Genomic DNA, 25,519 nt, shown 5'->3' with positions numbered 1-25,519 from the left:
GACACGACGAATCGGAGATCTGGCAAACAATCTCAAAGAGCAACTGGGACAACGTATGGAGGGACTAGGAAAGGGAGCCTTTTCCATTGCACTGGATGAAAGCACGGCAATTCCGATACAGCGCAATTGCTGATTTTCATCTGAACGGTCACGGAGAACTTTGAAATAGGCCAGGAGCTGCTTAGTTTGGAGTGTATCAAAGACAGAACAAGGAGAGTCGACATTTGTGATGCTGTGTGTCGCAGTCTTGAAGCATACAATGTGAAGCTGCCGTCTATGGTCGGTGCCACAACAGGTGGAGCACCGGCAATGGTCAGAAGGAAGGCAGGTGCCATGTCGCTGCTCTCTGAGAAAGTGGCCAACAGCGGAGGTGAGAAACAAATCAAATATCACTGGATAATACACCAAGAAGCCCTCGCTGCTCAAACGCTTGAAATAGAACATGTCATGGAGATTGTTGTGAAGACAGTTAATTTCCTGAAGTCCAGAGGTCTGAATCACATTGAAGCGTCTTTTTAACTTGAGGAAGGAAATAAGAGAGTTCATGGAGTCAAAAGGACAGGATTTGACACAGCTAAGTGACACCAAATGGCTCTGTGACCTAGCGCTCCTTGTCGATGTGAACACTTGTCTCAGCGATCTCAATTTGAAGCTGCAGGGCCATGGGAAGCTTATTTCCACACTATTTGACAACGTCAAAGCTTTCCATAGAAAAATTTAACTGCTGCAGGGACTGCTCAAACAGGGAGATCTAACTAATTTTCTCGCCTGCAAGGCGCTCGTAGATGAAACAGACTCTGTACCACGTTCTGCGTCACCTGCGTTCAGACCACAACCAAAACCTCCTAAAAAAACTTAGAGAGGAATTCGAGCACCGCTTCTCCGACTTCAGGAACCACGAGAAGTCAATCAACCTCTTCCAAAATCCTTTCTCATGTGTCCCTGTGGAAGAGCCTGCAGAAATTCAGTTTGAGCTCATCGACCTACAGGAGAGCTCCGAGGCCAGAGCAGCATATCGTGACAGGAATCTCTTCGAGTTCTACAAACGACTTTCCCCAGCGACATACCCTGCACTGCGCCAGCATGCCATCAGAATGGTCTCTTTATTCGGGAGTACATATATTTGTGAGAAGACCTTCTCCACCATGGCCATCAACAAATCCAAGCTGAGATCCAGGCTTACAGATGGCCATCTACATGATGTCCTTCGTATTGCAATAACGGAGATGGAGCCGGACATCAGAGGAATCGTGGCCAACCGAAAACAGCACCACAAATCCCACGCCAATACAACAAGGTATGTTGACCTAGTAACAAATATTGTGTGATTTAATGACAAGCTTATTGATGACAGGCAATGAGATATTAGTGATGATGATGACTTGTTTGGTAAGCTTCTATTTTAAGTCTCTCTCTTTCTCCCCCTCCCTGTGTGTGTGTGTGTGTGTGTGTGTGTGTGTGTGTGTCTCTCTGCAGGTTTTCCTGTGGTGATTTGGTAGCTGGAATTGCTCCTGAATAAGGTCCATGCTGATAAGAAAGGAAGGCACACTGAGACTGACTTATTTATTTTGAAATGCACACAGTATTGTTATATCCCAAATTCGACTGTAGGGGGCAGAGAACCCCAGGGATTGTGTGTAAGTTACAATGTTTCTAAGGTTTTCTCAAGTTTCGCCAGGTTTTGCCTAATTTGTTATTTAAAATGTGTTTATGTGTACTGGATGAAGACCAATACATGTAACTGTAAGATGCAACCTGGTCATTAAGATGATTACAGATGGGATTTTTTTCTGTTTTCAAGCAAGGCCCAATGAGAGAGACTGTTCTAAATAAGTTTCTGAAATGCACACAGGACTGTTATATCCCAAATTCGACTGTAGGGGGCAGAGAACCCCAGGGATTGTGTGTTAAGCCTCGTGCCCACTGCATCCGTCCGTTGACTGATCCCCATTGACTTTGAATTGGGACGGACGCGCAATGCATTGTGGATCCGTGCGCTCCGTTGGAGCCTTCGGCGCTGTCAAAAAGTTGAAAATTTTTCAACTTTTTCGGCAGCGACGGATCTGTCATTCAATCAGATCGCGTATGCAAATGTAAGCCCTGTGACACTACTCGGGCTCTGACGACCCTGGAAAGCTCCCCCATCCGTCAGCCACGCCTAATTTGTTATTTAAAATGTGTTTATACTGGATGCAGACCAATACATGTAACTGTAGAGATGCAACCTGGTCATGATTACAAATGTTTTTTTTTGTTTTTTTTGTTTTTTCTTTTCCTTTGGCGGCCCTCAGTCAAATTTTGGGTTCCTAAATTCGCCCTCAGCTGTCAAAACTTTGAGAACCCCTGGTCTGGCAGAACAGGGTTGTCTGGTCACCCAACAGTTACTGACGGTCCTGAATGGCACACACACTCACCGCTAATACTGCCATGAATCTACTGAGAATCTCTTTGCACAATGCCTCCCTTTCCTGTTGACAACCTTCGGTTGAATTCCATCAAGGTTATTATTAGACATTTGTCAAAGTTGGAGCTAAAATTGAACTGGAAGTGAAATGCTACATTTATTTGTACTGAGCATTGACCATATTACATTGCCAATGTGGCCCAAATTACCCTTCACGTTCAGTAAATAAGGAAGTCTTTGAATGTATTTAAAGAGCAATAAGAATGAAACGTAGACTCAAGTCCTGAAGTGAGGCCGATTCTCACGCTATCCAATCCCGGGCTGATTTTTATCTTTTTAGTTACACAGTACGTCCGGTGTTTTTTCGTCCTGCAGATCAAGACGAGTGTGCAGTTGCCAATGGTGGCTGCTCCCACCAGTGTTTGGACCTGCCCATGGGCTTCATGTGTGCTTGCCCCAGCGGGATGAGGTTGCTGCGGGAGAACCAGTGTGAAGGTGAGGGAGCAGTCGGGTCCTGTGGAAAAAAAGGAACTGTAAAAAAAAGATACTAGTCAAGATGTATTTGAATCACGCAGGACATATTTCAGAGGGAGATTTAAATGAGAGATTGCAAAGCGTGATATAAAGATAGCTGAATTGCAAGGTAAAATTAAGGATTTAGTCAAAAATAGAACAAATTGACAGATTATCACAATAATAATAATAATAATGCATTTCATCTCAAGCGCCTTTCATGTCACCCAAGGACACTGTACAGTAAAGGTAAAACAAAATGGTAACAAAATAACATTAGACATTAAAACAGGGGCAATAAAACAGACACTGAACATTTGTTAAACACTATAGAGAAAACCAAAGAACTAGATAATAAATCAAACAGCGGTAAAAGATACATGGGAAGAGGAAATGGAAGCGGGGGGGGATGCGTTGGTCAGCCCTGTTCAAGGTCAGGGTAGGAGGCGGTAGGGGTAGACGCAGTGCAAGTGAGAGGGAGTTCCAGAGTTTTTGGACCGGCCGCGCTAAACGCCCTGTCACCCATGGTGCAAAGGTGGGCAGTGGGGGTGGAAAGGAGGTGGGCTTCAATGGAGTGTAAGGTGTGGGTTGGATGGGAGGGGGTCAGGAGGTGCAAGATCGTGTTGCGCTTTGAAAGCAAGTACGGTATGCTGGCCTCTCCATGGAACATGGGTTGATGTTTATACCTATACAACCGCATGCCTCCAGGTTGCTGTTCCTAACAGAAGAGTAAGTGGTCCATGGCTGGCACTGGGGACACTGAACCGCATGTGGACGATGATGTTGACTTGGTTTTATGGGGTGGGGGGGGTGCTGTGCCGGACTACCTTTCGACCTCTTGAAGACCGAGCATAGCCTGATCCCCTGGCAGCCAAGTTTTATATACCCTAGGGTCGGACGGACTGGGTAAAGGGAATCCATTATTTCCTTTTCCTATTGAGTCTCGATGTGAACTTTTATGCATCAGTATGCTGACATCAAACTGCTGAAAAATATCTAGAAGATGGCGATCAGTTATACGATGAGTTTCATTGCAGTTGCCCAGTTGTTTAAACCAGTTCCAACCAATCAAAGTTGACCGCTAACTCCCTGCTTAAGCCTCAAAGGCCTCGAGCCTGGGTAATCAATAACATCACATCAAGAAGCAACGCATTCCTTCAAGTAACTTATTTCCATGTTGTCCTTCCGTCGGTCCTCCAGAAATAGACCCGTGCCTGGAGCGCGACCTGTGTGACCAGCTGTGTGTCTCCACCTGGGGTGGCGGAGTGGAGTGTGGGTGCAACACAGGCTACCAGCTAGGCCCAGGGGCTGGGCAGTGCAGAGCCAACGGTAAGCTGAGGACTACACTGGGTATAGGACAAAACCAACCAAACAAACATTATATATATATACACCGCTGTAGCAAAGACCATTGCCACCCTCCACCTAGGGGACTTTTACTGGGCTCCTTCAGACTCAGGACGCAGGGTGGGGGTGTTGAAAGCTGTTTTATTGTAGAAGTTTGAAGATAACGTCGCATGAGACTGTTGCTCCATGTTGCCATGCAGGAGAACTCTCCCCAAGTGTTTGCGATAATGGCTGGTTGACCTACTGTATGCACACCGATTGCTCAATGTTCAGCCTCCCTGAGCCCTCGAGTCCAATCAGACTCGGCCAGGTGAGGCTGCTTGAACAAGCCATCATCCGCACACGCACTCCGAAAACCGCTTCCCAAGGGAAAGAACAAGATATGAGTATGTTTTGAGGGCTGCAAAGGGAGGCAGTAAGCAGGGGCCGGTGGATTCATCTCAGCCTATTTATTCAACTCTAGACCTCTATCAAGTTCTTTATAGAGCCTACTGCAGTGCAATACTTGAAACATGCATCATGATGGCAAAACAACATCAATGTCAATGAAGTTTATTCATCTTTTTGGGTTCAATCTTCTGGTGGTTTTCTGCTGTTAACCATTGACCAATATGGCAATAGATTACTGGCTGAAACAGCAGAACCACTTCCACTGCCATTGTGCTAGACAATGTGCAAGAGGGTGACCCATACATCACTATATTAATACCCCAGGCTTGAGTGTGTTTACACTATTATCAATAAGTGTATAAGTTAATAAAAAATACAGATTTTCCCTATTCAGTCTTCTTGATATAGTAATGCTAAATAGAAAGATCACGATCTCAGCTTTAATCCATAACGCATGACAGGGTGACAGTTGCATAGTTCTGAAACTAGATGTATCATGTGCCTTAAAACCGTAACTCTCTGTTAAACATCCTGCTACTTGACAAACAAACTGCAACAGGCTGTCCGATGCTAGAAAGGAAGCTGAGTGCTCTGTTCATAGTGAGGAGAAATGAAGGCATCACCGCAGCTCACACAAAGAAACACAATATCGTTACTAATAATGAGAAAGGAAATGAATAGAATAAACGTCTATCGAAAATGTATTATTTTACCTACTTCAAATGTACACTGGAGCTTTATAAGTGCAAAACGAATAAAGTGTTGTATGTGACATTATTCATGAAAAATGTAGCATGAACAGCGTATTCTCCTCCCCGGTTCTAACCGATCCGGCCAGTCCCAGGTGAAGTTGTAAAGTTTAACTGGCTGAAAAGATCAGCGTAAAAAACAAATCTCTTATCTAAGTTTGACTAATAACAAAGAATATTTCTACATGCTAAGACAGCGTTTCCATATGCTAAGGCACATGCATACAACCCATACAGGTTCATACAGATGAAGTATAAAACACCATGTCCAAAGTTCTCTCTATTTAGGCTCTATCATTTAGATAAATGTTCGAAAAATATAAACAATGTTCGATTTTGTCCTCTTAAGTTTTGTTTGAATAGGTGTGTGTGAGTGTGTGTGTGTGTGTGTGTGGCAACATGCAATTGCCTGAGAGACGCACACAGTAGGGCTCCTATCCTCATAGTGAAGTATGGTACGGAGGCTTTCTCAGGGTTAAACAATACCCACAATGGGCGAATTGAGAGGGAAAGTTCAGACTTAAATATATGAAGCTTGACACTGATTATGGGGTAGGGATGGTTTTCACCTCTTACACTAAAGAAGAGACTGCAGCCACTCTGCCTCTAGTCCTTCACTTTTCTTGTGTTCAATGTTTGTTTATTTACACACTCGTTTAGGTCGTGTGACAGAACTGGGCAGCGTGTAGAACTATTGTTTTCATAGATGTTTCTTTGTAGTATGAGGAAATGCAGGTGATGATGAGAAACATATTAGATTACTTACTGGCAAAGTCTGCATGTTATCAATAGATGACTTGACTTCAGCCAAAAATGTTACGCATCACATAGAAATGTGTGTTATGCAACACATTAAACGTTTTGTCATTTCATAAAGGTTACACATGGTGGCTTTTCTTTAAAGACTCGTGATTGCAAATAATTTAGAACAAATGTGATGACTGTAGTGAAAAGGGGACATAGTGCAGGTGGAGAGGTAGCGACTTATATATATAACTAATGAAATGGGTCAATTTTGAAATGTGTGGGTGTGCGTGCGGCACTGTAACTTGCATCATGAATACGCCGTGTAACGTGACCCACTTATCATCCACTCTTCTTTTGCCCAGGTGTCACGGCCCGGCTCCTCTTAAGCAGCTCCGAGGACGTCCAGTCGGTCACTGTCGGCGGCAGGGCGTGCGTGTATGCGACAGCTGTCCGAGACCCTATTCACCCTCCCTTCCCACGCTACGGCGTCACTGAGACGCGGCATTCTCCATGCCACAAACGAATGGACACCATTGTCCTCCAGGATACACCACTTTATTTGTATTTGCAGACTGTAAATATTTGAATGAGTGGCCTTCATTGTGAGCAACGCCTTAATCCGAGGGACAAATATTGGCTTATTTTGAAAATAACGCAATCCACTCATTGAGGTGTATTGTGATGGGCCATCAAATGCACCACAGACTATTATGCAAATACAAAGATAGATTCTGTTCAAGAAACCCAATGCAGCGAGTGAAGTCAATTGAATTATGGTCCTGTTGGCTTTGCATGAACAGAAACCTGACCATGCGTACAACTAGCCCCGGCGCCATGGCAACCTGTGTTGCCACAAACACACTCTACTGGGCCCCGCAAGCAAAGGGATCCATATTCCGGTGAGCGTCACGCCATTCTTTAATCCAAAATAAAACAAATATCCACATTAACATAGAGGGTGAGTTCCTTTTCAGTTCCTCTAATCTGGATGCTTGCAACCAACTGCCAAAGTTGGCAGTTGGCAGCCATCTTAGCTGGTGTCAAAACAATCAACACAAACAAGAAATTAAAACATGTCAGAAAAAACACATTAACTAATATAATGATGTGATTTAAAGATAAAATAATGTATATTAATACAACAACGCTTTTATCCAGAGCGACTGACATTAGGTGCATTCGACCCTGAAAAAAACAGCCAGAAGCTGGGTTAGTTATTAATAAATCCGATTTGACATTTTGTACAGCGAGCCTCATCTCTGCCCAACCGTACAAAGCTGGGAACAGCTTATTGTGTGTGTGACCTCTTTTTTTGTGTGTGACCTCAAGTCGATGAGTCAAAGAAGTCACAATGACTAAACTCGTGCACGTCGTAGAATCATGAGTTCATGTAGAGTCATTCTCATATTTTTGACTCATCCCGTGAATGGTCATTATTTTATCCATGTAAAGAGTTCTATGGAAAGCCTTATAAAAGTAATGCATAATCATTATTATTGGGGGTCAAGCAGCGAAGCTGCGAGACAACCATCGTTATTCTACGTTTTCCTATTATTATCCTGCCATAGGATTCTATGGCAGCCAGCAGAATGCCTTGGTGAAAAGTTGTGAAATTTGGCACACTGATTAAGGGCTGTCCCATGAGCCCTCACAGCATTTTGGGGTCGCTAGCTCAAGAACTCTAGCGCCACCAACAGGTCAAAGTTGGACATGGATTCATGTTTATAACTTTTGACCCATTAATCCAATATTCACAAACAATGTATCATTGGAATCCTTGGGCCAAGCCGAGTTCAACGCACCCTATGTTGTCGTTTTGCGCAATAATGGATTTTCCGCCATCTTGGTTTTTATCCAAAACCTTCAAAATGCATCTACAGACCATGCTTCACAAAAGTTATTGAATAGATTTCTCAAATTCAAAACCGTTCGGCCGCGACAGCCAATCAAATACACCCGCGAAGGCGCCAAAAAGGAAGTATACCAATTTCTCAACATATCTATAGCCAAACTTGCCAAACAGAAAGTATGCCAATTTCTCAGCAGCCCGAACTTGGGTACATAGACCCATGACATCATCATGGCCAGGGGACACTCATCAAATTTGGTGACCTTTGACCTCTAGAGGGTACTGTAATTAATGAAGATGTGTTTTTACTCCTCTTTCTTCACACAAGTATATTTCAAACTTATTGTCAATGTCTCGTCAGACGTCTTCATATAGCCAATGAATTATTTCTCATGGACACATCAGAATTTGGACGCTATGTTGAGAGTTGTCAAAATCAATAGTACGTATCCACAGGCCACAAATTCTGTCCAATCTTTATGAAACTTGCCATTTATGATCTTCGGACCAAACTGAAAAAATGCGCAAAACAAGAAGTATGCCTGTTCTCAGCAACTCTTTCACATATCATAGCCAAACTCGGTATATAGACTCATGACATCATTCTGGGGACACCCAAACAATTTGGTGACCTTGACCTCAGGAGGACGTCAAAAAGGAAGTGAGCTCATATCTCTGCAAGGCATCCATGTATCCAAACCAAACTTTGCTCATAGTCATTTGACCCTATCCTGATGATGCCCAAATATTTGGGCATCATCAACGCCTAGGGGGGCATTGTTAGCAACAAGTCTATTCTGGCCCTAAGAAAGCAACTTCAATGTATTTTCATTGTGATAACCATTTGCCGATAGCTTTGATTGTAGGTGAAATAGCTGAGACAGTCATCATGTTGCCACCAAACCGATTACGTCTATCCTGCAAAATTAGTTTATGGAGTTCTATTCTGCTTGACCCCCACATTGCTGCTCGCAGTTATATTTATTATTATTAGGGATCCGAGCAGCGAAGCTGCTGGCCCCTATTGTTTCTGTAACGACTTTTTTTTTCCTCAAATTCTGTAAAAGTCATTCTGCAGCCTACCGTAAGTTGAAATCTCTTGACATTTTCAGGTATGGTTACCAATAACCCCCATTACCCATAAACCCAAATTTGCACTATTGTAAAAAATCATGAATTAGCCTTATTTCTCCTCAACAGATTGACCTGGACTCAAAATTCTTTCAGAATATTAATCTCTAGAATCTGATTTATAAAATCTGGGTTTTATGCCCTAAAAATGTATACTTTTCCCACAATTTCATATAAAAGCTAAACATGATAAAAAGATTCACAGGCTACAAAAATAATCAAAGATTCACCAAAATCGCCACATAAAATATTTAGACCAAGCCTCACAAAAATCATCGAACAGAATTTGTTTTAATTAGTTCCATTTGAGAAATATTGGCCAGTAAAGTTGGAGCAGTTAGCCCGTTTTTCTTATATGACCATTTTGTCATTGTATAAAAAAACATACGACTATTATTAGGTGAATACCAATACCCCCCGCTACTAATGAACCCAAATTGTGGTACTGCACCCAAAGATGGCGCTATTTAAAAAAATTATGAACTAGCTGTTTCTCCTTACGAGATAGACCTGGACTCAAAATGTGACCCCAGCCACCCTTCTAAAAACAATGTCATCGTACCAAAGGTCAAGCGACCAAAGCCAAAGTAAACTACAAGCCTATGCTACCTCATTTTCATTTTGCTCGGACCCCGTTAATCACGGTTATATTTATTATTATTATTATTATTAATACTTAAGAATGTAATGGTCAAGTGTTATATAGAACTCATGAGGGGCTAAAATAAAATAAAATAATCTCAAATTGTATTCATGATTCCGAGAGTACTATCGTAACATGAGCCCTTGTCAACAATCACAGGGATTTATTTTATTGCAAATTCCTGAAAGTACACAAACATATGTACAATAAAATGAAAAAAAATATGTGGTGGGTCCGTTTATCATTTTAGTTCCATGCTTGTGCCGTTCGTTATTTCAGGGTCTCCATGGACACCTCCCCGTGGACCCCCGTCCTGGTCCTGAGAGGTCAGGGGTCGGTGTCGGCCCTGGCTGTCGATTGGATCCACCGGCAGCTTTACTGGAGCAACCAGCAGAAGGGGTCCATCACTGTGGGGGCCCTGGACGGCCTGGAGCCACGGCTGCTCATCGGGGGCCTTCAGCGGCCCACCGCACTGGCAGTGGAGCCCTTCCTCGGGTAAGCCCGTAGTCTTGACGAAGACTCGTACTTCTGGGGAAATGACGCTGTTTTCTCCGTTACCCATAAACAAGTGAGAAGCATCGCACCATGGGTGTTTCTGGGTCAATCAGCCCGGCCTTGGACAGTTTTGAAAAAAACAGGTTTAGTTACCTATGAGTTATCTGCGTTTAGTTCCTCCTCTGCGATCAAGGTGTTTATTTCCTGGAAAGATTGCCTTATTGTTTTGGCCACATAAAGACTGATTGCTGTGGCAGTTGAAAGGAAGCAATGCGCTAATTAAATGCATGAATGAGTTTCTGTGACCATCATAATCTTATCTGATTAACCCAGATAACAATACAAACCTGTTATCCGCACATAACTTACTTATGCATATTTTTTCGTCCATGAGAACGGCGCCATCTGTGATGGGTAGTGTATCCCATCGTTGACTGTTGTTTTAATATATAAAATGATTTAAAATGGTATTTAATTGTAGGCAGTGTTCTCCACAGCTCACTAACACATTGACGACAGTCCGTCTGTTATCAGACACTACTCTCCGTTCCTCTCTGAATCAAAATATGATCCTTCTGGGGAAATGACGCTGTTTTCCCCGTAACCCATAAACAAGCGAGAAGCATCGCACCATGGGTGTTTCTGGGTCAATCAGCCCGGCCTTGGACAGTTTTGAAAAAAACAGGTTTAGTTATCTATGAGTTATCTGCGTTTAGTTCCTCCTCTGCGATCAAGGTGTTTATTTCCCGGAAAGATTTCCTTATTGTTTTGGCCACATAAAGACTGATTTCTGTGGCAGTTGAAAGGAAGCAATGCGCTAATAAATGCATGAATGAGTTTCTGGGACCATCATAATATTATCTGATTAACCCAGATAACAATACAAACCTGTTATCCGCACATAACTTACTTATGCATATTTTTTCGTCCATGAGAACGGCGCCAAGGAAGCAATGCGCTAATTAAATGCATGAATGAGTTTCTGGGACCATGATAATCTTATCTGATCAACCCAGATAACAATACAAACCCATTATCCGCACATACAGTGGGGCAAAGTATTTAGTCAGCCACCAATTGTGCAAGTTCTCCCACTTAAAAAGATGAGAGAGGCCTGTAATTTTCATCATAGGTATACCTCAGCTATGAGAGACAAAATGAAAAAAAAAAATCTAGAAAATCACATTGTCTGATTTTTAAAGAATTTATTTGCAAATTATGGTGGAAAATAAGTATTTGGTCAATAACAAAAGGTCATCTCAATACTTTGTTACATGCCCTTTGTTGGCAATGACAGAGGTCAACGTTTTCTGTAAGTCTTTACAAGGTTTTCACACACTGCTGCTGGTATTTTGGCCCATTCCTCCATGCAGATCTCCTCTAGAGCAGTGATGTTTTTGGGCCTTCGCTGGGCAACACGGACCTTCAACTCCCTCCAAAGATTTTCTATGGGGTTGAGATCTGGAGACTGGCTAGGCCACTCCAGGACCTTGAAATGCTTCTTACGAAGCCACTCCTTCGTTGCCCGGGCGGTGTGTTTGGGGTCATTGTCATGCTGAAAGACCCAGCCACGTTTCATCTTCAGTGCCCTTGCTGATGGAAGGAGGTTTTCACTCAAAATCTCACGATACATGGCCCCATTCATTCTTTCCGTCACACGGATCAGACGTCCTGGTCCCTTGGCAGAAAAACAGCCCCAAAGCATGATGTTTCCACCCCCATGCGTCACTGTAGGTATGGTGTTCTTTGGATGCAACTCAGCATTCTTTCTCCTCCAAACACGACGAGTTGAGTTTTTACCAAAAAGTTCTAGTTTGGTTTCATCTGACCATATGACCTCCCAATCCTGTTCTGGATCATCCAAATGCTCTCTAGCAAACTTCAAACGGGCCCGGACATGCACTGGCTTTAGCAGGGGGACACGTCTGGCACTGCAGAATTTGAGTCCCTGGCGGCGTAGTGTGTTAGTGATGGTAGCCTTTGTTACTTTGGTCCCAGCTCTCTGGAGGTCATTCACTAGGTCCCCCCGTGTGGTTCTGGGATTTTTGTTCACCGTTCTTGTGATCATTTTGACCCCACAGGGTGAGATTTTGCGTGGAGCCCCAGATCGAGGGAGATTATCAGTGGTCTTGTATGTATTCCATTTCCGAATAATTGCTCCCACAGTTGATTTCTTCACACCAAGCTGCTTACCTATTGCAGATTCAGACTTCCCAGCCTGGTGCAGGTCCACAATTGTGTTTCTGGTGTCCTTTGACAGCTCTTTGGTCTTGGCCATAGTGGAGTTTGGAGTGTGACTGTTTGAGGTCTTGGACAGGTGTCTTTTATACTGATAAGGAGTTCAAACAGGTGCCATTAATACAGGTAACAAGTGGAGGACAGAGGAGCCTCTTAAAGAAGAAGTTACAGGTCTGTGACAGCCAGAAATCTTGCTGGTTTGTAGGTGACCAAATACTTATTTCCCACCATAATTTGCAAATAAATTCTTAAAAAATCAGACAATGTGATTTTCTGGATTTTGAGGTTTACCTATGATGAAAATTACAGGCCTCTCTTGTCTTTTTAAGTGGGAGAACTTGCACAACTGGTGGCTGACTAAATACTTTTTTGCCCCACTGTAACTTACTTATGCATATTTTTTCGTCCATGAGAACGGCGCCATCCGTGATGGGTAGTGTATCCCATCGTTGACTGTTGTTTTAATATATAAAATGATTAAAATGGTATTTAATTGTAGGCGGTGTTCTCCACAGCTCACTAACACATTGACGACAGTCCGTCTGTTATCAGACACTACTCTCAGTTCTTCTCTGAATCAAAATATGATCATGCGCAGGTCAAAGGATTGTTTTCAGGCCGCAAGTTCACAAATCTGTATTGGGGATGCTAGAAATACCAGGAAGTGTAATCGAATACATGGACTAAATCTCAACAAGGACTCATGTAGCCTACATGCTTGAGAGCTTCTTTGTTGTGTAAATAGTCTGTGGTAATTTCCACCAATGTACATAAATATAAAAGTCAGTTGAATCTGTTATATATCCTATATGCGTAACAGCCACACCGGAGCACCAATGGCTCTGCATTTTATTACCTGCTCTTTACTGTTTCAGAGCATCGGATTCACTTCCAACATCAAGTGGATTGCCTTGGGAACCTTTTGAACCGTTCAAGAAGTCTCTGGTTTAATTGCATTAGTTGGGCTATTGTTAACAGCAGGGTACTTGGTGATTCCCCTGTTGTGTTGAAATATTAACCAATCGATGGCTCTACAGAGATACGTGAATAAAACATATTTCATATATACTAAGTCATCTGTGAAGATGATTTCTGCCATTTCAGATAGATTTCCCCCGGTAATCGTGGTTAAGACTACAACTCCTATGTTCCCATGCTACTTCAAGACATCTTCAAACTACGACTTTTTGTTCCTGTTTTGATTGAGAACCCCTCGTGGCAAAACTTGCATATAATACCTTTGAATGCCTACTGCCGGGATGTGATCACAAAAGACGCATTGACATTTTCAGGAGTGACCGGCCTAAAGTTTCAGATCCTTTAAACCTAGCAGAGTTATACTTTCACAGGTGAAGAGGTGTTCGCATATTGTTGACATTGACATGGCTAGTTAGGCTCTCAATCAATCCGATTGTGCAGTCGGATCTCACTGCTGTAGAATTGGATACAATCTTGATGACATACCTCTGCTGTCAATATACTCCGCTAACATTCTGCATTCAAGTTCTTGTAGTTTATCCACGGTTCCTAACCAGCATTATTTTCTGGCAGGCTTCTCTTCTGGGCAGAGAGCGGCATCTTCCCCAAAATCAGGAGAGCAGGCTTGGATGGCCAAGACTTGGTGACCCTGGTGGCTTCCTCCATCTCCAACCCTGTGGCCATCTCCCTAGGTAGGTTTCCCATCACTAGACCATCTCCCTAGGTAGGTTCTCCAACCCTGTGGCCATCTCCCTAGGTAGGTTCTCCAACCCTGTGGCCATCTCCCTAGGTAGGTTCCCCATCACTAGACCATCTCCCTAGGTAGGTTTCCCATCACTAGACCATCTCCCTAGGTAGGTTCTCCAACCCTGTGGCCATCGCCCTAGGTAGGTTCCCCATCACTAGACCATCTCCCTAGCTATGTTCCCCATCACTAGACCATCTCCCTAGCTAGGTTCCCCATCACTAGACCATCTCCCTAGATAGGTTCCCCATCACTAGACCATCTCCCTAGGTAGGTTCTCCAACCCTGTGGCCATCTCCCTAGGTAGGTTCCCCATCACTAGACCATCTCCCTAGGTAGGTTCTCCAACCCTGTGGCCATCGCCCTAGGTAGGTTCTCCAACCCTGTGGCCATCTCCCTAGGAAGGTTCCCCATCACTAGACCATCTCCCTAGGTAGGTTCTCCAACCCTGTGGCCATCGCCCTAGCTAGGTTCCCCATCACTAGACCATCTCCCTAGCTAGGTTCCCCATCACTAGACCATCTCCCTAGGTAGGTTCCCCATCACTAGACCATCTCCCTAGGTAGGTTCCCCATCACTAGACCATCTCCCTAGGTAGGTTCTCCAACCCTGTGGCCATCGCCCTAGGTAGGTTCCCCATCACTAGACCATCGCCCTAGGTAGGTTCCCCATCACTAGACCATCTCCCTAGGTAGGTTCCCCATCACTAGACCATCTCCCTAGGTAGGTTCTCCAACCCTGTGGCCATCGCCCTAGGTAGGTTCCCAATCACTAGACATTCTCTAAGTAGGTTCTCCAACCCTAGGCCATCTCTCTGGGTAGGTTCTCCAAACCTAGACCATCTCTCTAGGAAGGTTCTCCAACCCTAGAACATCTCTCGGTAGGTTCCCCGTCCCTAGACCATCTCTCTCGGTAGGTTCCCCGTCCCTAGACCATCTCTCTAGGTAGGTTCCCAATCACTAGACATTCTCTAAGTAGGTTCTCCAACCCTAGGCCATCTCTCTGGGTAGGTTCTCAAACCCTAGACCATCTCTCTAGAAGGTTCTCCAACCCTAGACCGTCTAGTTCCCCATCCCAGACCATATCTCTGGGTAGGTTCCCCGTCCCGTGTATAGTGGAATATATAAATTGAGGTATGAGTGAGGTATGATATGAATAGGAGGAATACAGTATGGGCAAGATATGTACAGTATAGACCAGGGATGGGCAACTTTCATGATATGGAAGGCCACAATTTTTTCATCATCACGCTCACTTAATAATTATAATTATTATATAATAATAATAATCGGATATCAGAGAAGCTACAAAATAATTCTTAAGAATAACAAAATATTAGTATATATATGTCTGTATGTTAATTTAACCAACATGCATTCATTTCATATTTTCAATGCTCAAATGCATTTTTAACATGTCTATACTCGATACGATAAACGATAAATAAAACAAGTTTGTTTTAAAAGAAACAACAGCCACATCAGTGATTAGTATTTTTTTCAGGGCAAAGGGCTCACATCCATCATCCTTCAATGATGCCACAAAACTGAAAAACAGTGGTCCAACATTAAGTGCAACAACTAGCATCATAGTCAGTGCAGTTGTAGTAGATGTAGTGGCGGCTTGAGTTGAAATATTTCATAACTGATATTTCTAAGCAAACTAGACACACGGGTTTGCTTTAGAATTCTATGAACAGATGCTCTGCTTCCCATCTTGATGGTATTCTTGATCGAGTTTTATGTAAAAAAACAAACCAAAAAAAATTATACATTTCAAAATGATCTTTCGGCCACACTGAGTGAGGACGCGGGCCAATAGACATTGGTAATATCATATACATACGTGAATACACTACGGACCAGATATGAACAGTACAGACAGTGGTAATAACATGCTACCACACCGGTGAATCTGGTTCAAGAGCATTCTTCTCAGAACAGTTTAGCAGTGGTTGCAAGCGGCAGGGGGCTGGTGATGCCAGGCTCTTTGGAGCGGTCTGCAAGCCTGATAACGGTATGAGAGCTGTGTGCCGGTGTTCCACCACGGGTGAGGGGGTAGAACACACACAGTGTGAAATAAATTTACAGGACGAGGGCTGAGGAGCCGTGAAACACGACACACTGGGGACCGGTTTAAGTACAAAAAGTGTGCAGTTTCAGAGGGCAGGGTTGGCCCCCACAGTACCGAGTTTCCGTATCGGTTCGGGAAGGATGTCGTTGAACCACATTCCCACGCAGGTGCAGTGTTTTGGGACCAGCCGCTAGAGGTGTATTTAAAGCATGCGGGGAGTTGGGCCAGCTGGCCGCTTGGGCCAGCTGAGTGGCTGAGGATGTCGGTCCAGACCTCAGTAGGCTTCCCAGCCCAAGCCCTAAAGTGCCGATTATGGTTCCACGTTCCACGCAGCGCCATGACCACGCAGGCGCTTTGGCAGAGTCGTGAGCCTTTATGGTTCGGCCTCGGGTTTTAGCGAGCGGGCCAATCGCGTGCCCTTGCCGCTACGTCTTCTCGACAGAAGGTGACCTTTTTTTGGGAGGCGCGCGAGTCAGGCCCTCGCGGCGGATGCAACGAGGGTCCGCGAGGACGTAAGGGGTCCGTGACCCCCTCGCTCCGTGTGAACGTTGGACCGTCATCAGCCCTTCAGCATGCGGCAGGGGATGCCACCAGGTGCCAGCCACCTTACGCCCGGTGATCCTGCCCAGCGCAGCGCATGGGGTGGGTGGTGGGGAACTGTGGCGCGCTTTAGGTCGCCAGGGAGACCCCCCCCGCCCGGATGGCCGCCTCCTGTTTGTCCCTGTCAATGGTCCCCGGGCTGGGGGACCTACCCACTACCAGAGGGGGGGTCCCCGGGCTGGGGGACCTACCCACTACCAGAGGGGGGGTCCCCGGGCTGGGGGACCTACCCAGAGGGGGGGTCCCCGGGCTGGGGAACCTACCCACTACCAGAGGGGGGGTCCCCGGGCTGGGGAACCTACCCAGAGGGGGGGTCCCCGGGCTGGGGAAACTACCCACTACCAGAGGGGGGGTCCCCGGGCTGGGGAACCTACCCACTACCAGAGGGGGGGTCCCCGGGCTGGAGAACCTACCCAGAGGGGGGGTCGCCGGGCTGGGGAAACTACCCAGAGGGGGGTCCCCGGGCTGGGGAACCTACCCAGAGGGGGGGTCCCCGGGCTGGGGAACCTACCCACTACCAGAGGGGGGGTCCCCGGGCTGGGGAACCTACCCAGAGGGGGGGTCCCCGGGCTGGGGAACCTACCCACTACCAGAGGGGGGGTCCCCGGGCTGGGGAACCTACCCACTACCAGAGGGGGGGTCCCCGGGCTGGGGAACCTACCCAGAGGGGGGGTCCCCGGGCTGGGGAACCTACCCACTACCAGAGGGGGGGTAGGTTGCAGGATGCAGTTTAGCATCTAACGAGAAGTGCAAAAAAGTATGTACACATGCATAGTGTAATATATTGAGGTATGATCTCAATACAGGGATATACTATGAACAAGGTCAGTTAAATATAGACGGTGGTAAGGGAATATATTGTTGCATGGCTGGGTGGTTTAGGCCCGAAACCATTTAACTTCTTCTAGAGTGTTTGGAGTCCAATCCGTAATGGGTTTTTTGAACCATGTGAAAGTTTCATATTTGTATAAGAAATTTGAATCCATCCTCTTTTCTTTTTTTTTTTGCATACGTGTAAATATTTGAGTTCCGCCTCGTGGAGTGGACGACGATGGGGGTCGTGTTTCGCCGAGGGTGGTGTTTGATGGAAGGGAGGGCCATCTGATCCATCTCCCGGTGTGTGTGTGTGTGTGTGTGTGTGTGTGTTCCCGACGCTCCGCCCTAGATGCGCCCCGCCGGCTGCTGTACTGGGCGGACCGGGGCGCCCGGAGCGTCTCCCGCGTCGACCTGGCGGGCCGACACCGCAAGACAGTGCTGAAGTCCAACGGCTACATGGACCAGCTCTCTGGCCTGGCTGTGTTCGAGGTACAGCCTTCATTTTAACACGCGGTCGTACACACGCACGCACGCAACCGTCGCGCACGCACACACACGCGCACTTCAACCTCCCCAAAGACGGTTCAGTGTTTGCCATAAAAGTAAAAGTCCAGCTCAGTTTCTCCCTCTCGTTCTCTCTCTCTCTCTCTCTCTCTCTCTCTCTCTCTCTCTCTCTCTCTCTCTCTCTCTCTCTCTCTCTCTCTCTCTCTCTCTCTTTAACTGGCTGCCTCTGTCTGGCTGTCTTTCTGTCTCTATTTCACATTCTTCCGTCTGTCCCCCCCCCCCCCCCCCCCCCCCCCCCCCACACACAGGGGCAGGTGTACTGGTCGGACAGAGGGAGCCGCTCTGTCTGCAGCAGGGACAAACACAACGGCAGCTCCTTCAGAGTGCTGCTGCAGACCCCCACTCCACCGGGGGCGCTGGTAGTCACCCACCCCCTCCTACAACCAACCGGTAGAACACGCACACACACACTCTCACGCTCACCTTCACGCACACACACACAATGGGGAAGCCATACATGGAATGCCCCTCATTTCCCTGATCCCAAGGATAAACCATATCAGAAGATCAGGTTGCAAATGAACACCCTATTCATTTATTTGTTTCACCAGATGAACGTTAATAACCAAAATGAAGAGACAGCGGAATTACAACTACAGGCAAATAATCTAATGAAATTAAAATCCACACAGTCCTACAACTAGGATGCTGGCTGTATTCAGAAATGTATTTACTATCTAACTAAACAATAAGCTCAAAGGGGAACTGTCATGCTCACTTCCCCAAAAAATATACGCTTGATTTCTTCTCGCATGAAGCAATTCCGTAAATGGAGAAGATATATAGCGTGTTGATTCCACCTCAACACCAGAGGTGTGTGTGTGTGTGTGTGTGTGTGTGTGTGCACGCACGCGCGCGCGCACACACACACACACACACACACACACACACACACACACACACACACACACACACACGTCTTCAAAGCAATTGGACATTCACGTTGGCTGCGGTTAATTCAAATGAATCTCCCTGATCCCCGGAATACAACGAATAAGGTGAATAAGGTGGCGAAGGCCCATGCGAAGAGCCGTGGTCCTTCGTCAAGGCAAAACTACCCCATGACAAAAAGGTTGTTCATACTCGGGTTGTGCACTGTTCACCCAGGCGTGCCGGGGGTCACTCAAAGCCCAGCGGTGGAGGTGTTGCCTGACGCGACCTTCGCCTGGATCCTTTCGCTCATCGGTAACTATCGCCCCTCTCTTCTCTCCCGAGTCGAAGGTTGTTAGACTCGGGTTTTCGATTCGCATTTAATACGTTTCACCTCGACAGGTGTTTCGAGTTGATTTCGTGTGTGTGCGCGAGCGCGTTGAAACTGAAACTCGCAAGGGAAAAAAGGGAAAACGGAATGATTGCTCCCCATTCCCATGGTGGTGACAAAGTGCGCTGCGGCCTCCCCACAGTGTTCCTGGGCGCGCTGCTGCTGGCCCTGGTGGCGTGGTGGAGGGTGGGGTTGAGGCCCCAAAGGACCCTCCAGCTGCAGACCATCCTCCTTAAGGAGTCCCAGGACCCCCTCATACACGGAGCCCCCCTGGCGCCACACACAGGCACTGTCAAGGTAAGGCCCGCACAAACTGTGTGTGTGTGTGTGTGTGCGTGTTACATTAGGCGGTGATTGGATTGAGAGATAACTTGCGTCTCAGCGGCAATGAGTGACTTAAAGGGTAATTCCGGTGTAAAATGGATTTGGGATATGTTTTGTATGATAACGAGTTGAAACGTTCGTTTTGGAGCACAAAAACCGCATATAGACGCTTTCTTCAGTTGGCTGTTTATAGCCGATTCTATCAAAACACTATAAACTTAGAACGATGGGGGCACTGGTTAAGGTAAAAACTAAATCGCTATTTTAAACCACTTAAAAGGCTAAAAGTAGCCCGACACGTCTTTGGTAGTATAATAAGGGTCTTAACATATAAAACGAGACATTGAGAACTTTGTAAGTGTACAGATTGTTTATTAAAAAATACATTTTATACACACAATACCATCAGTAGATCACCCGTCGACGCCATTTTGTTTTTAAGACTCGATAAGTAGATTGGCGAACACAGAGCTTGCGTGTTGCTGACGGATGTCACAATCTCTGTGTTCGTCAATCTACCTATCGAGTCTTAAAAACAAAATGGCGTAGACGGGTGATCTACTGACGGCATTGTGTGTATAAAATGTCATTTTTAATAAACAATCTGTACACTTACAAAGTTCTCAATGCCTCGTTTTATATGTTAAGACCCTTATTATACTACCAAAGAAGTGTCGGGCTACTTTTAGCCTTTTAAGTGGTTTAAAATAGCGATTAAGTTTTTACCATAACAAATGCCCCCATCGTTCCAAGTTTATAGCGTTTTGATAGAATCGGCTAAAAACAGCCAACTGAAGAAAGCGTCTATATACAGTTTTTGTGCTCCAAAACTAGCGTTTCAACTCATTATCATACAAAACATATCCAAAATCCATTTTACACCGGAATTACCCTTTAATGACTGTGGGACTTTGTGTGTGAGTGAACTGTGACATTCCATTGCCTCCTATTGGTCCCGGCAGATCACCTGTTAAGTCTACGCGTTGCCCACGACATCACCGAGTTGTCTCCCTCCTCCTCGCTCTAGGAGACACTGTTCCAGGTGGACCAGGACACGGACTGACCTCGCCCGACTGCGGGGTCGGGTGAAGCCCATCCGGCCACTCAGACGGATCTCCTCCCCCATGCTCCCTCCTCCTTTTTCGGTGGGTGGGCGGGACCCACGTCGCCCACAAGCAGCCGCCCCCCAGAGAACCTTCAGCTCAGCTCAAGAGCTCACCCCGGAGAGATCTCCTCTGCCAGGCAGGGCGTAGGGCGGGGTGTTGTCTGTGTGTTATTTCGTCACTGTATTAACCGAGGCCCTGGTGTGGAGGAAGAGACAATGCAGGCCAGGGGTCACTGACTATCGTGGGGGAGAGGGGGAGAGTCGCTCAGAAACATACCCCATTTCCTCTGCTTCCTTCCCCCCCCCCCCCCCAACCTCCCATGAACGGTCGCCCTGTTGCCACCTCTGCTGGCGCTGAAGCACCAAGGTCAGTGTTGTGATCTGTAGTGGCTGGCACTCCCGCTGGGATAATTCCCTTCCTATGTGCGGTACATTGTGCTGCACTTATAGCCCTGTCTAGCCTGCTGCGCGCCAAATCCTGGTGGCTACCTCCCATGGTTGGGGATTTAGGTCAAATGCCCGGACATGGGGTATAAACTAATCTATATCGAGAAAAGTTCTAATTTCTATTTATTTTTGCACTTAAACAGCCTTTAGTGGAGTATTGGTTCACCTTTGTGGCCTAATAGATTACTTTTTACTTTTTATTTCGGTCCAATTGATTATCTGACAGTCAAGGTCCTAGCTACAGTCTGAGTCGTTGTAAGGCTTTCCAACCAAGCACTGGCCTTCCACGACCTGCCTGCAGCAATAATCTATGCATTTGTATACACTTGAAACGGTACACGCCTCGATGCCTTCCACTCCCACCCCAAGGTTAAACAGCGAGGTATAACAGGCTGGTTAACTGGTAGAGTGGCTTATGGCCTTGTATAACTATATACTCTCCATTCTAAACCTCAGCCTGAAAAGCACAGTATTGATGCAAATCTTCCATTTATCTGATGTGTCTGATGTGTGTCATGGAGTCTTATGGGATGAGGCGTAACGTAGTGTATATATTACGAGAGAAAGATCTTTATTTATGTTTTTTAGTCCATCGCAAGATGATGGTGTTCAAGACCCTTTAAGAGTTTAATGTTATGTATGTATTAAAATGAAAGGGGATCACTTGGTTTAGGCAGAATGCGTTTTTTTATTTTAAGGAATGTCCCCTTTTTGAAAAGATAAGCCAATGTCTTGTATTTTCTGGGATTGCAGCCTGTGCTTTTGTACTTTGACTACCGCTGAGGGTCGTAGTAGCTGCGGGCTAGAGAGCTGATTGTTAAGTTAGCTATTTATTTGTTGGGTTGGTTTATTTATTTTGGGTGGCATTGGCTCTCCTATGACTTTGCAGTGCTGACCAGAGCTAGGGTTTAGACTACATGGTGAAATAAAGTGGTTTGATTTGGATTTATTTGTTTGTTTTGTTTGATTTGCCCATCAGATACATCCTGCAGGTAACATACTATTAACTGTTGAATACAGCACAATACAATTAGGCTTTTTTTTTAAGTATTTACATTTTTATGAAGACGTTACTCAAATGGTCGGAACGGGTCCTGATTAAAATTTGATTATGGTTGAGTCAGTTATTTCTATAAAATTAATATTTTATAGAAATCACCAGGCATCATATTTCAACTATTTGTTACAGCTGTAAAAGAAACATGCTTTGCCTACTTCGTGTGTGTGTGTGTGTGTGTGTGTGTGTGTGTGTGTGTGTGTGTGTGTGTGTGATAAATTAGGCAGTGATTGGATTGAGAGATAAATTGCTTCTTAACGCCAATGAGTGGCTTAAAATAACATTTTGGTTTGTATTATTTATATTCAGGTATATATCTTTTTTTCTCCTGTTGCTGCTTGTCACGTGCATAGTCGGCACCAAATGCTGAGTTAAAAGCAAAGAAGGGGAAATGGGTCTTGCATTTCCTTGCATGACTTCATTCCTCCCCCACAATACACTCTGCATTGTGTCCTAATCCAAGGTCTGCGCTAAATGACGTCCTTAAGGACAATTGGCAGGACACCAGGGAGATTAAGGAGGCTGGCTCAAGTACCTGACCCATGAAATAGCTCCCTGCCCTCATTTGCTTACCTGAGGATAGGAAACGCAAGATATTCTTGTTTTCGTCAAGGACCGACTGGACTGACATAGTGGTGACCATGTACCTTGATATACAGGGGGACGACGGGTTAATCAATGTGTCACAGCCGGCCAGAATCATCAGGTTGCAAGAGTCTGTTTTCCTGGGGTCTTCCTTCCTGTCCTGGACTTGCATTGTGTTGTGCCAGTGACTTCCTGTCTTTTTAAAAACGTTGTCCACATGGATGATAAGGGGGTCCAGCTGTGGAGACAAATGCATGAACGCCGGTCTACCATTAACGTTCTGGCCTTTGGTATTTTGGCAGATGCGACAGATGACAAAACATTTCCTTTTTCCCAGCAAACAAGCGTCAAGGCATGGCACTCCATGGAATATCTGGACAGCCCCTGCACCAGAGGAAAGCGATCCAAACCAGGAGATAGACTGCAGCAGACAGTAAATATCAATGTTGGCGGTAAAGTGTTTAACATCCCCAGGGAGCTGGCCATGAAATATCCCCAAACACGGATCGGGTCTTTGGCCATCTGCACGGACCGCTCAAAGCAACTCAGTTTGTGTGATGACTTTTCTGTGGTGAGCAATGAGTTCTTCTTTGACCGCGATCCGGCCTTCTTCCACTACATTTGTCATTTCTACACCAGCGGGGTTCTTTGGGTGATGAGGGAGATCTGTCCCGTCAACTTTGAGGAAGAGCTGGATTACTGGGGCGTGAGCTTGCGAGACACCCAGCGCTGCTGCCGTATAATGTTTGAGGAGAAGGTGGATGAGATGAGAGACAACATGAAGGTGGAGAGAGAGTTGATGGCGGAGATCGAGGTGAGTGATGACCTGGATGGCTACGAGGACATGGTCTTCGGGGTCACTCGCAAGGCACTCTGGATCTTTCTGGAAAACCCCTTCTCTTCGCCAAAGGCCAAAGTCTTCGCTGTGATCTCCAACCTGTTTGTGCTCCTATCCGTCGGGGCGTTGACCCTCAACACTGTGGAGGACATGAAGAGCTTCTCCATCTACGGCAAAACGTACATGGAGTGGGTAGAGACTGTCTCCATCGTGTTCTTCACCGTGGAGTACGTCCTCCGCTTCGCCTCAACCTGTCAACGTGGACAGTTTTTGGGGAGCACCCTCAACTTTCTGGACTTTGTGGCAGGCATGCCTTACTTTGCGCTCATCGTGTTTGAGGCTTACAGCGACGCGGAGGAAGAGGCCGACGAAGAAGACTTCAGGGCCGTTGCCAATGTCTCCGGGCTCGACCAGGTCCTCAATGTGGTGAAGCTAATGCGCGTCTTTCGCATCCTAAAGCTGGCTCGCCACTCCACCGGGATGCGGGCGTTTGGCTTCACCCTGCGCCAATGCTACCAGCAGGTCTGCTGCCTTCTCCTCTTCATCGCCATGGGCATCTTCACCTTCTCCGCTCTGCTGCACTCGGTGGAGCGAGACACGCCCAACTCGCCGTTCAGCAGCATCCCTGATGCGTGGTGGTGGGCCGCAGTGAGTACTTCTGGAGCTGAAGCCTTTAGAAGCTCAAATTAAGTTCAGATGGCAACACATGACTTGGAACACCGATGAAGTGTCGAAGGATCACATTCATGTGGTTCACACTGATCAGACTTACCCGATTCGGCTAACTTCCATGTGGATTATTCTAATTAGGTTAATAAGCGTTTGAAAGATGTTTGTTAAGAAGTTAAGTCGTATATAGCTTTACACACACACACACACACACACACACACACACACACACACACACACACACACACACAAAGTAACAAGAGTTCAACAGAATAGCACAGCAGTTAATGTAAGTCCAATATTTTCGTCTATTCCAGATAATGTAGTCAAATCCAGTCTGATTTGACTAATGGTTTCCATAAGTTGCAGGAAATAAAAATGCAAGCTTTGTTTTGGAAATGTCAAGTGTAAGTGGTCTGTGTAAATTACAGAGTTGCCTGAGGCTAGGTTCCAGGTGCCTCTTAAAGGGACATGCACCTTTTATTTTGACAGGCTCTGTCTACCATGCTGGCTTTGTCCTCCTCAGGTGAGCATCTCCACAGTGGGCTACGGTGACGTGGTTCCAGTGTCCATCCCAGGACGTTTCGTGGCCTTCGCCTGCATCTCCTTTGGCATCATCCTCAACGGGATGCCCATCTCCTTCCTCTTCAACAAGTTCTCCGACTACTACGCCATCCTGAAGGCCCAGGAGGACCGCACCTTCATCAGGCGGCGCTTTCGCCTGAAGGAGCGACTAGGACACAAAGTGGCGGCGTGCTTCCAGGCGGCGGTGGTAGACGACAGTGGGTACGATTGCCCGAACTGAGGTTTTCCCAACATGGACCTGGCGAGATCCCTCCTGTTTAAGCTCAACTAGAGACGTTCAACTTGAAAGAAGAGACCATAGTCAAATCATGCTAGCCCCTGTCGTCTTTGCATAGGCCTTGGGGTTTGAGCATGCGGACCGCTGTC

General features: G+C 46.0%; 2 protein-coding genes across 4 annotated transcripts in view; both read left to right on the top strand.

Moving 5' to 3' along the window:
* The window catches only part of LOC307078261 (low-density lipoprotein receptor-like), a 36,141-nt gene extending 13,816 nt beyond the window's left edge, over window positions 1-22,325 (top strand). The window contains exons 4-14 of one of the 3 annotated variants that reach the window (XM_079739995.1): window positions 2,780-2,899; window positions 4,118-4,246; window positions 6,513-6,585; window positions 6,951-7,049; window positions 10,053-10,268; window positions 14,058-14,176; window positions 18,068-18,207; window positions 18,531-18,672; window positions 19,390-19,467; window positions 19,686-19,840; window positions 20,895-22,325. In XM_079739995.1, coding sequence (XP_079596121.1) covers window positions 2,780-2,899; window positions 4,118-4,246; window positions 6,513-6,585; window positions 6,951-7,049; window positions 10,053-10,268; window positions 14,058-14,176; window positions 18,068-18,207; window positions 18,531-18,672; window positions 19,390-19,467; window positions 19,686-19,840; window positions 20,895-20,930 — 1,307 coding nt within the window. In that variant the 3' untranslated portion in view covers window positions 20,931-22,325. Of the gene's footprint in view, window positions 1-2,779; window positions 2,900-4,117; window positions 4,247-6,512; window positions 6,712-6,950; window positions 7,050-10,052; window positions 10,269-14,057; window positions 14,177-18,067; window positions 18,208-18,530; window positions 18,673-19,389; window positions 19,468-19,685; window positions 19,841-20,829 lie in introns of all 3 variants that reach the window. The other 2 variants (XM_079739993.1, XM_079739994.1) reach the window with 2 other exon arrangements.
* A 953-nt stretch (window positions 22,326-23,278) lies between these two features.
* Window positions 23,279-25,373, top strand: LOC307077953 (potassium voltage-gated channel subfamily V member 2-like; the record flags this gene model as incomplete). The annotated part of the gene is made up of 2 exons (XM_079739474.1): window positions 23,279-24,547; window positions 25,095-25,373. The coding sequence occupies 2 exons, from the start codon at window positions 23,279-23,281 to the stop codon at window positions 25,371-25,373; spliced, it is 1,548 nt and encodes a 515-aa protein (XP_079595600.1).
* Between the last annotated feature and the right edge of the window lie 146 nt (window positions 25,374-25,519).

This window comes from Pollachius pollachius (assembly GCF_949987615.1).
Source record: "Pollachius pollachius genome assembly, chromosome: 7".
In the NCBI taxonomy this organism is placed as follows: Eukaryota; Metazoa; Chordata; class Actinopteri; order Gadiformes; family Gadidae; genus Pollachius; species Pollachius pollachius.
The sequence above is the reverse complement of the archived record's forward strand: the minus strand, read 5'-3'. Positions and strand labels throughout refer to the sequence as shown.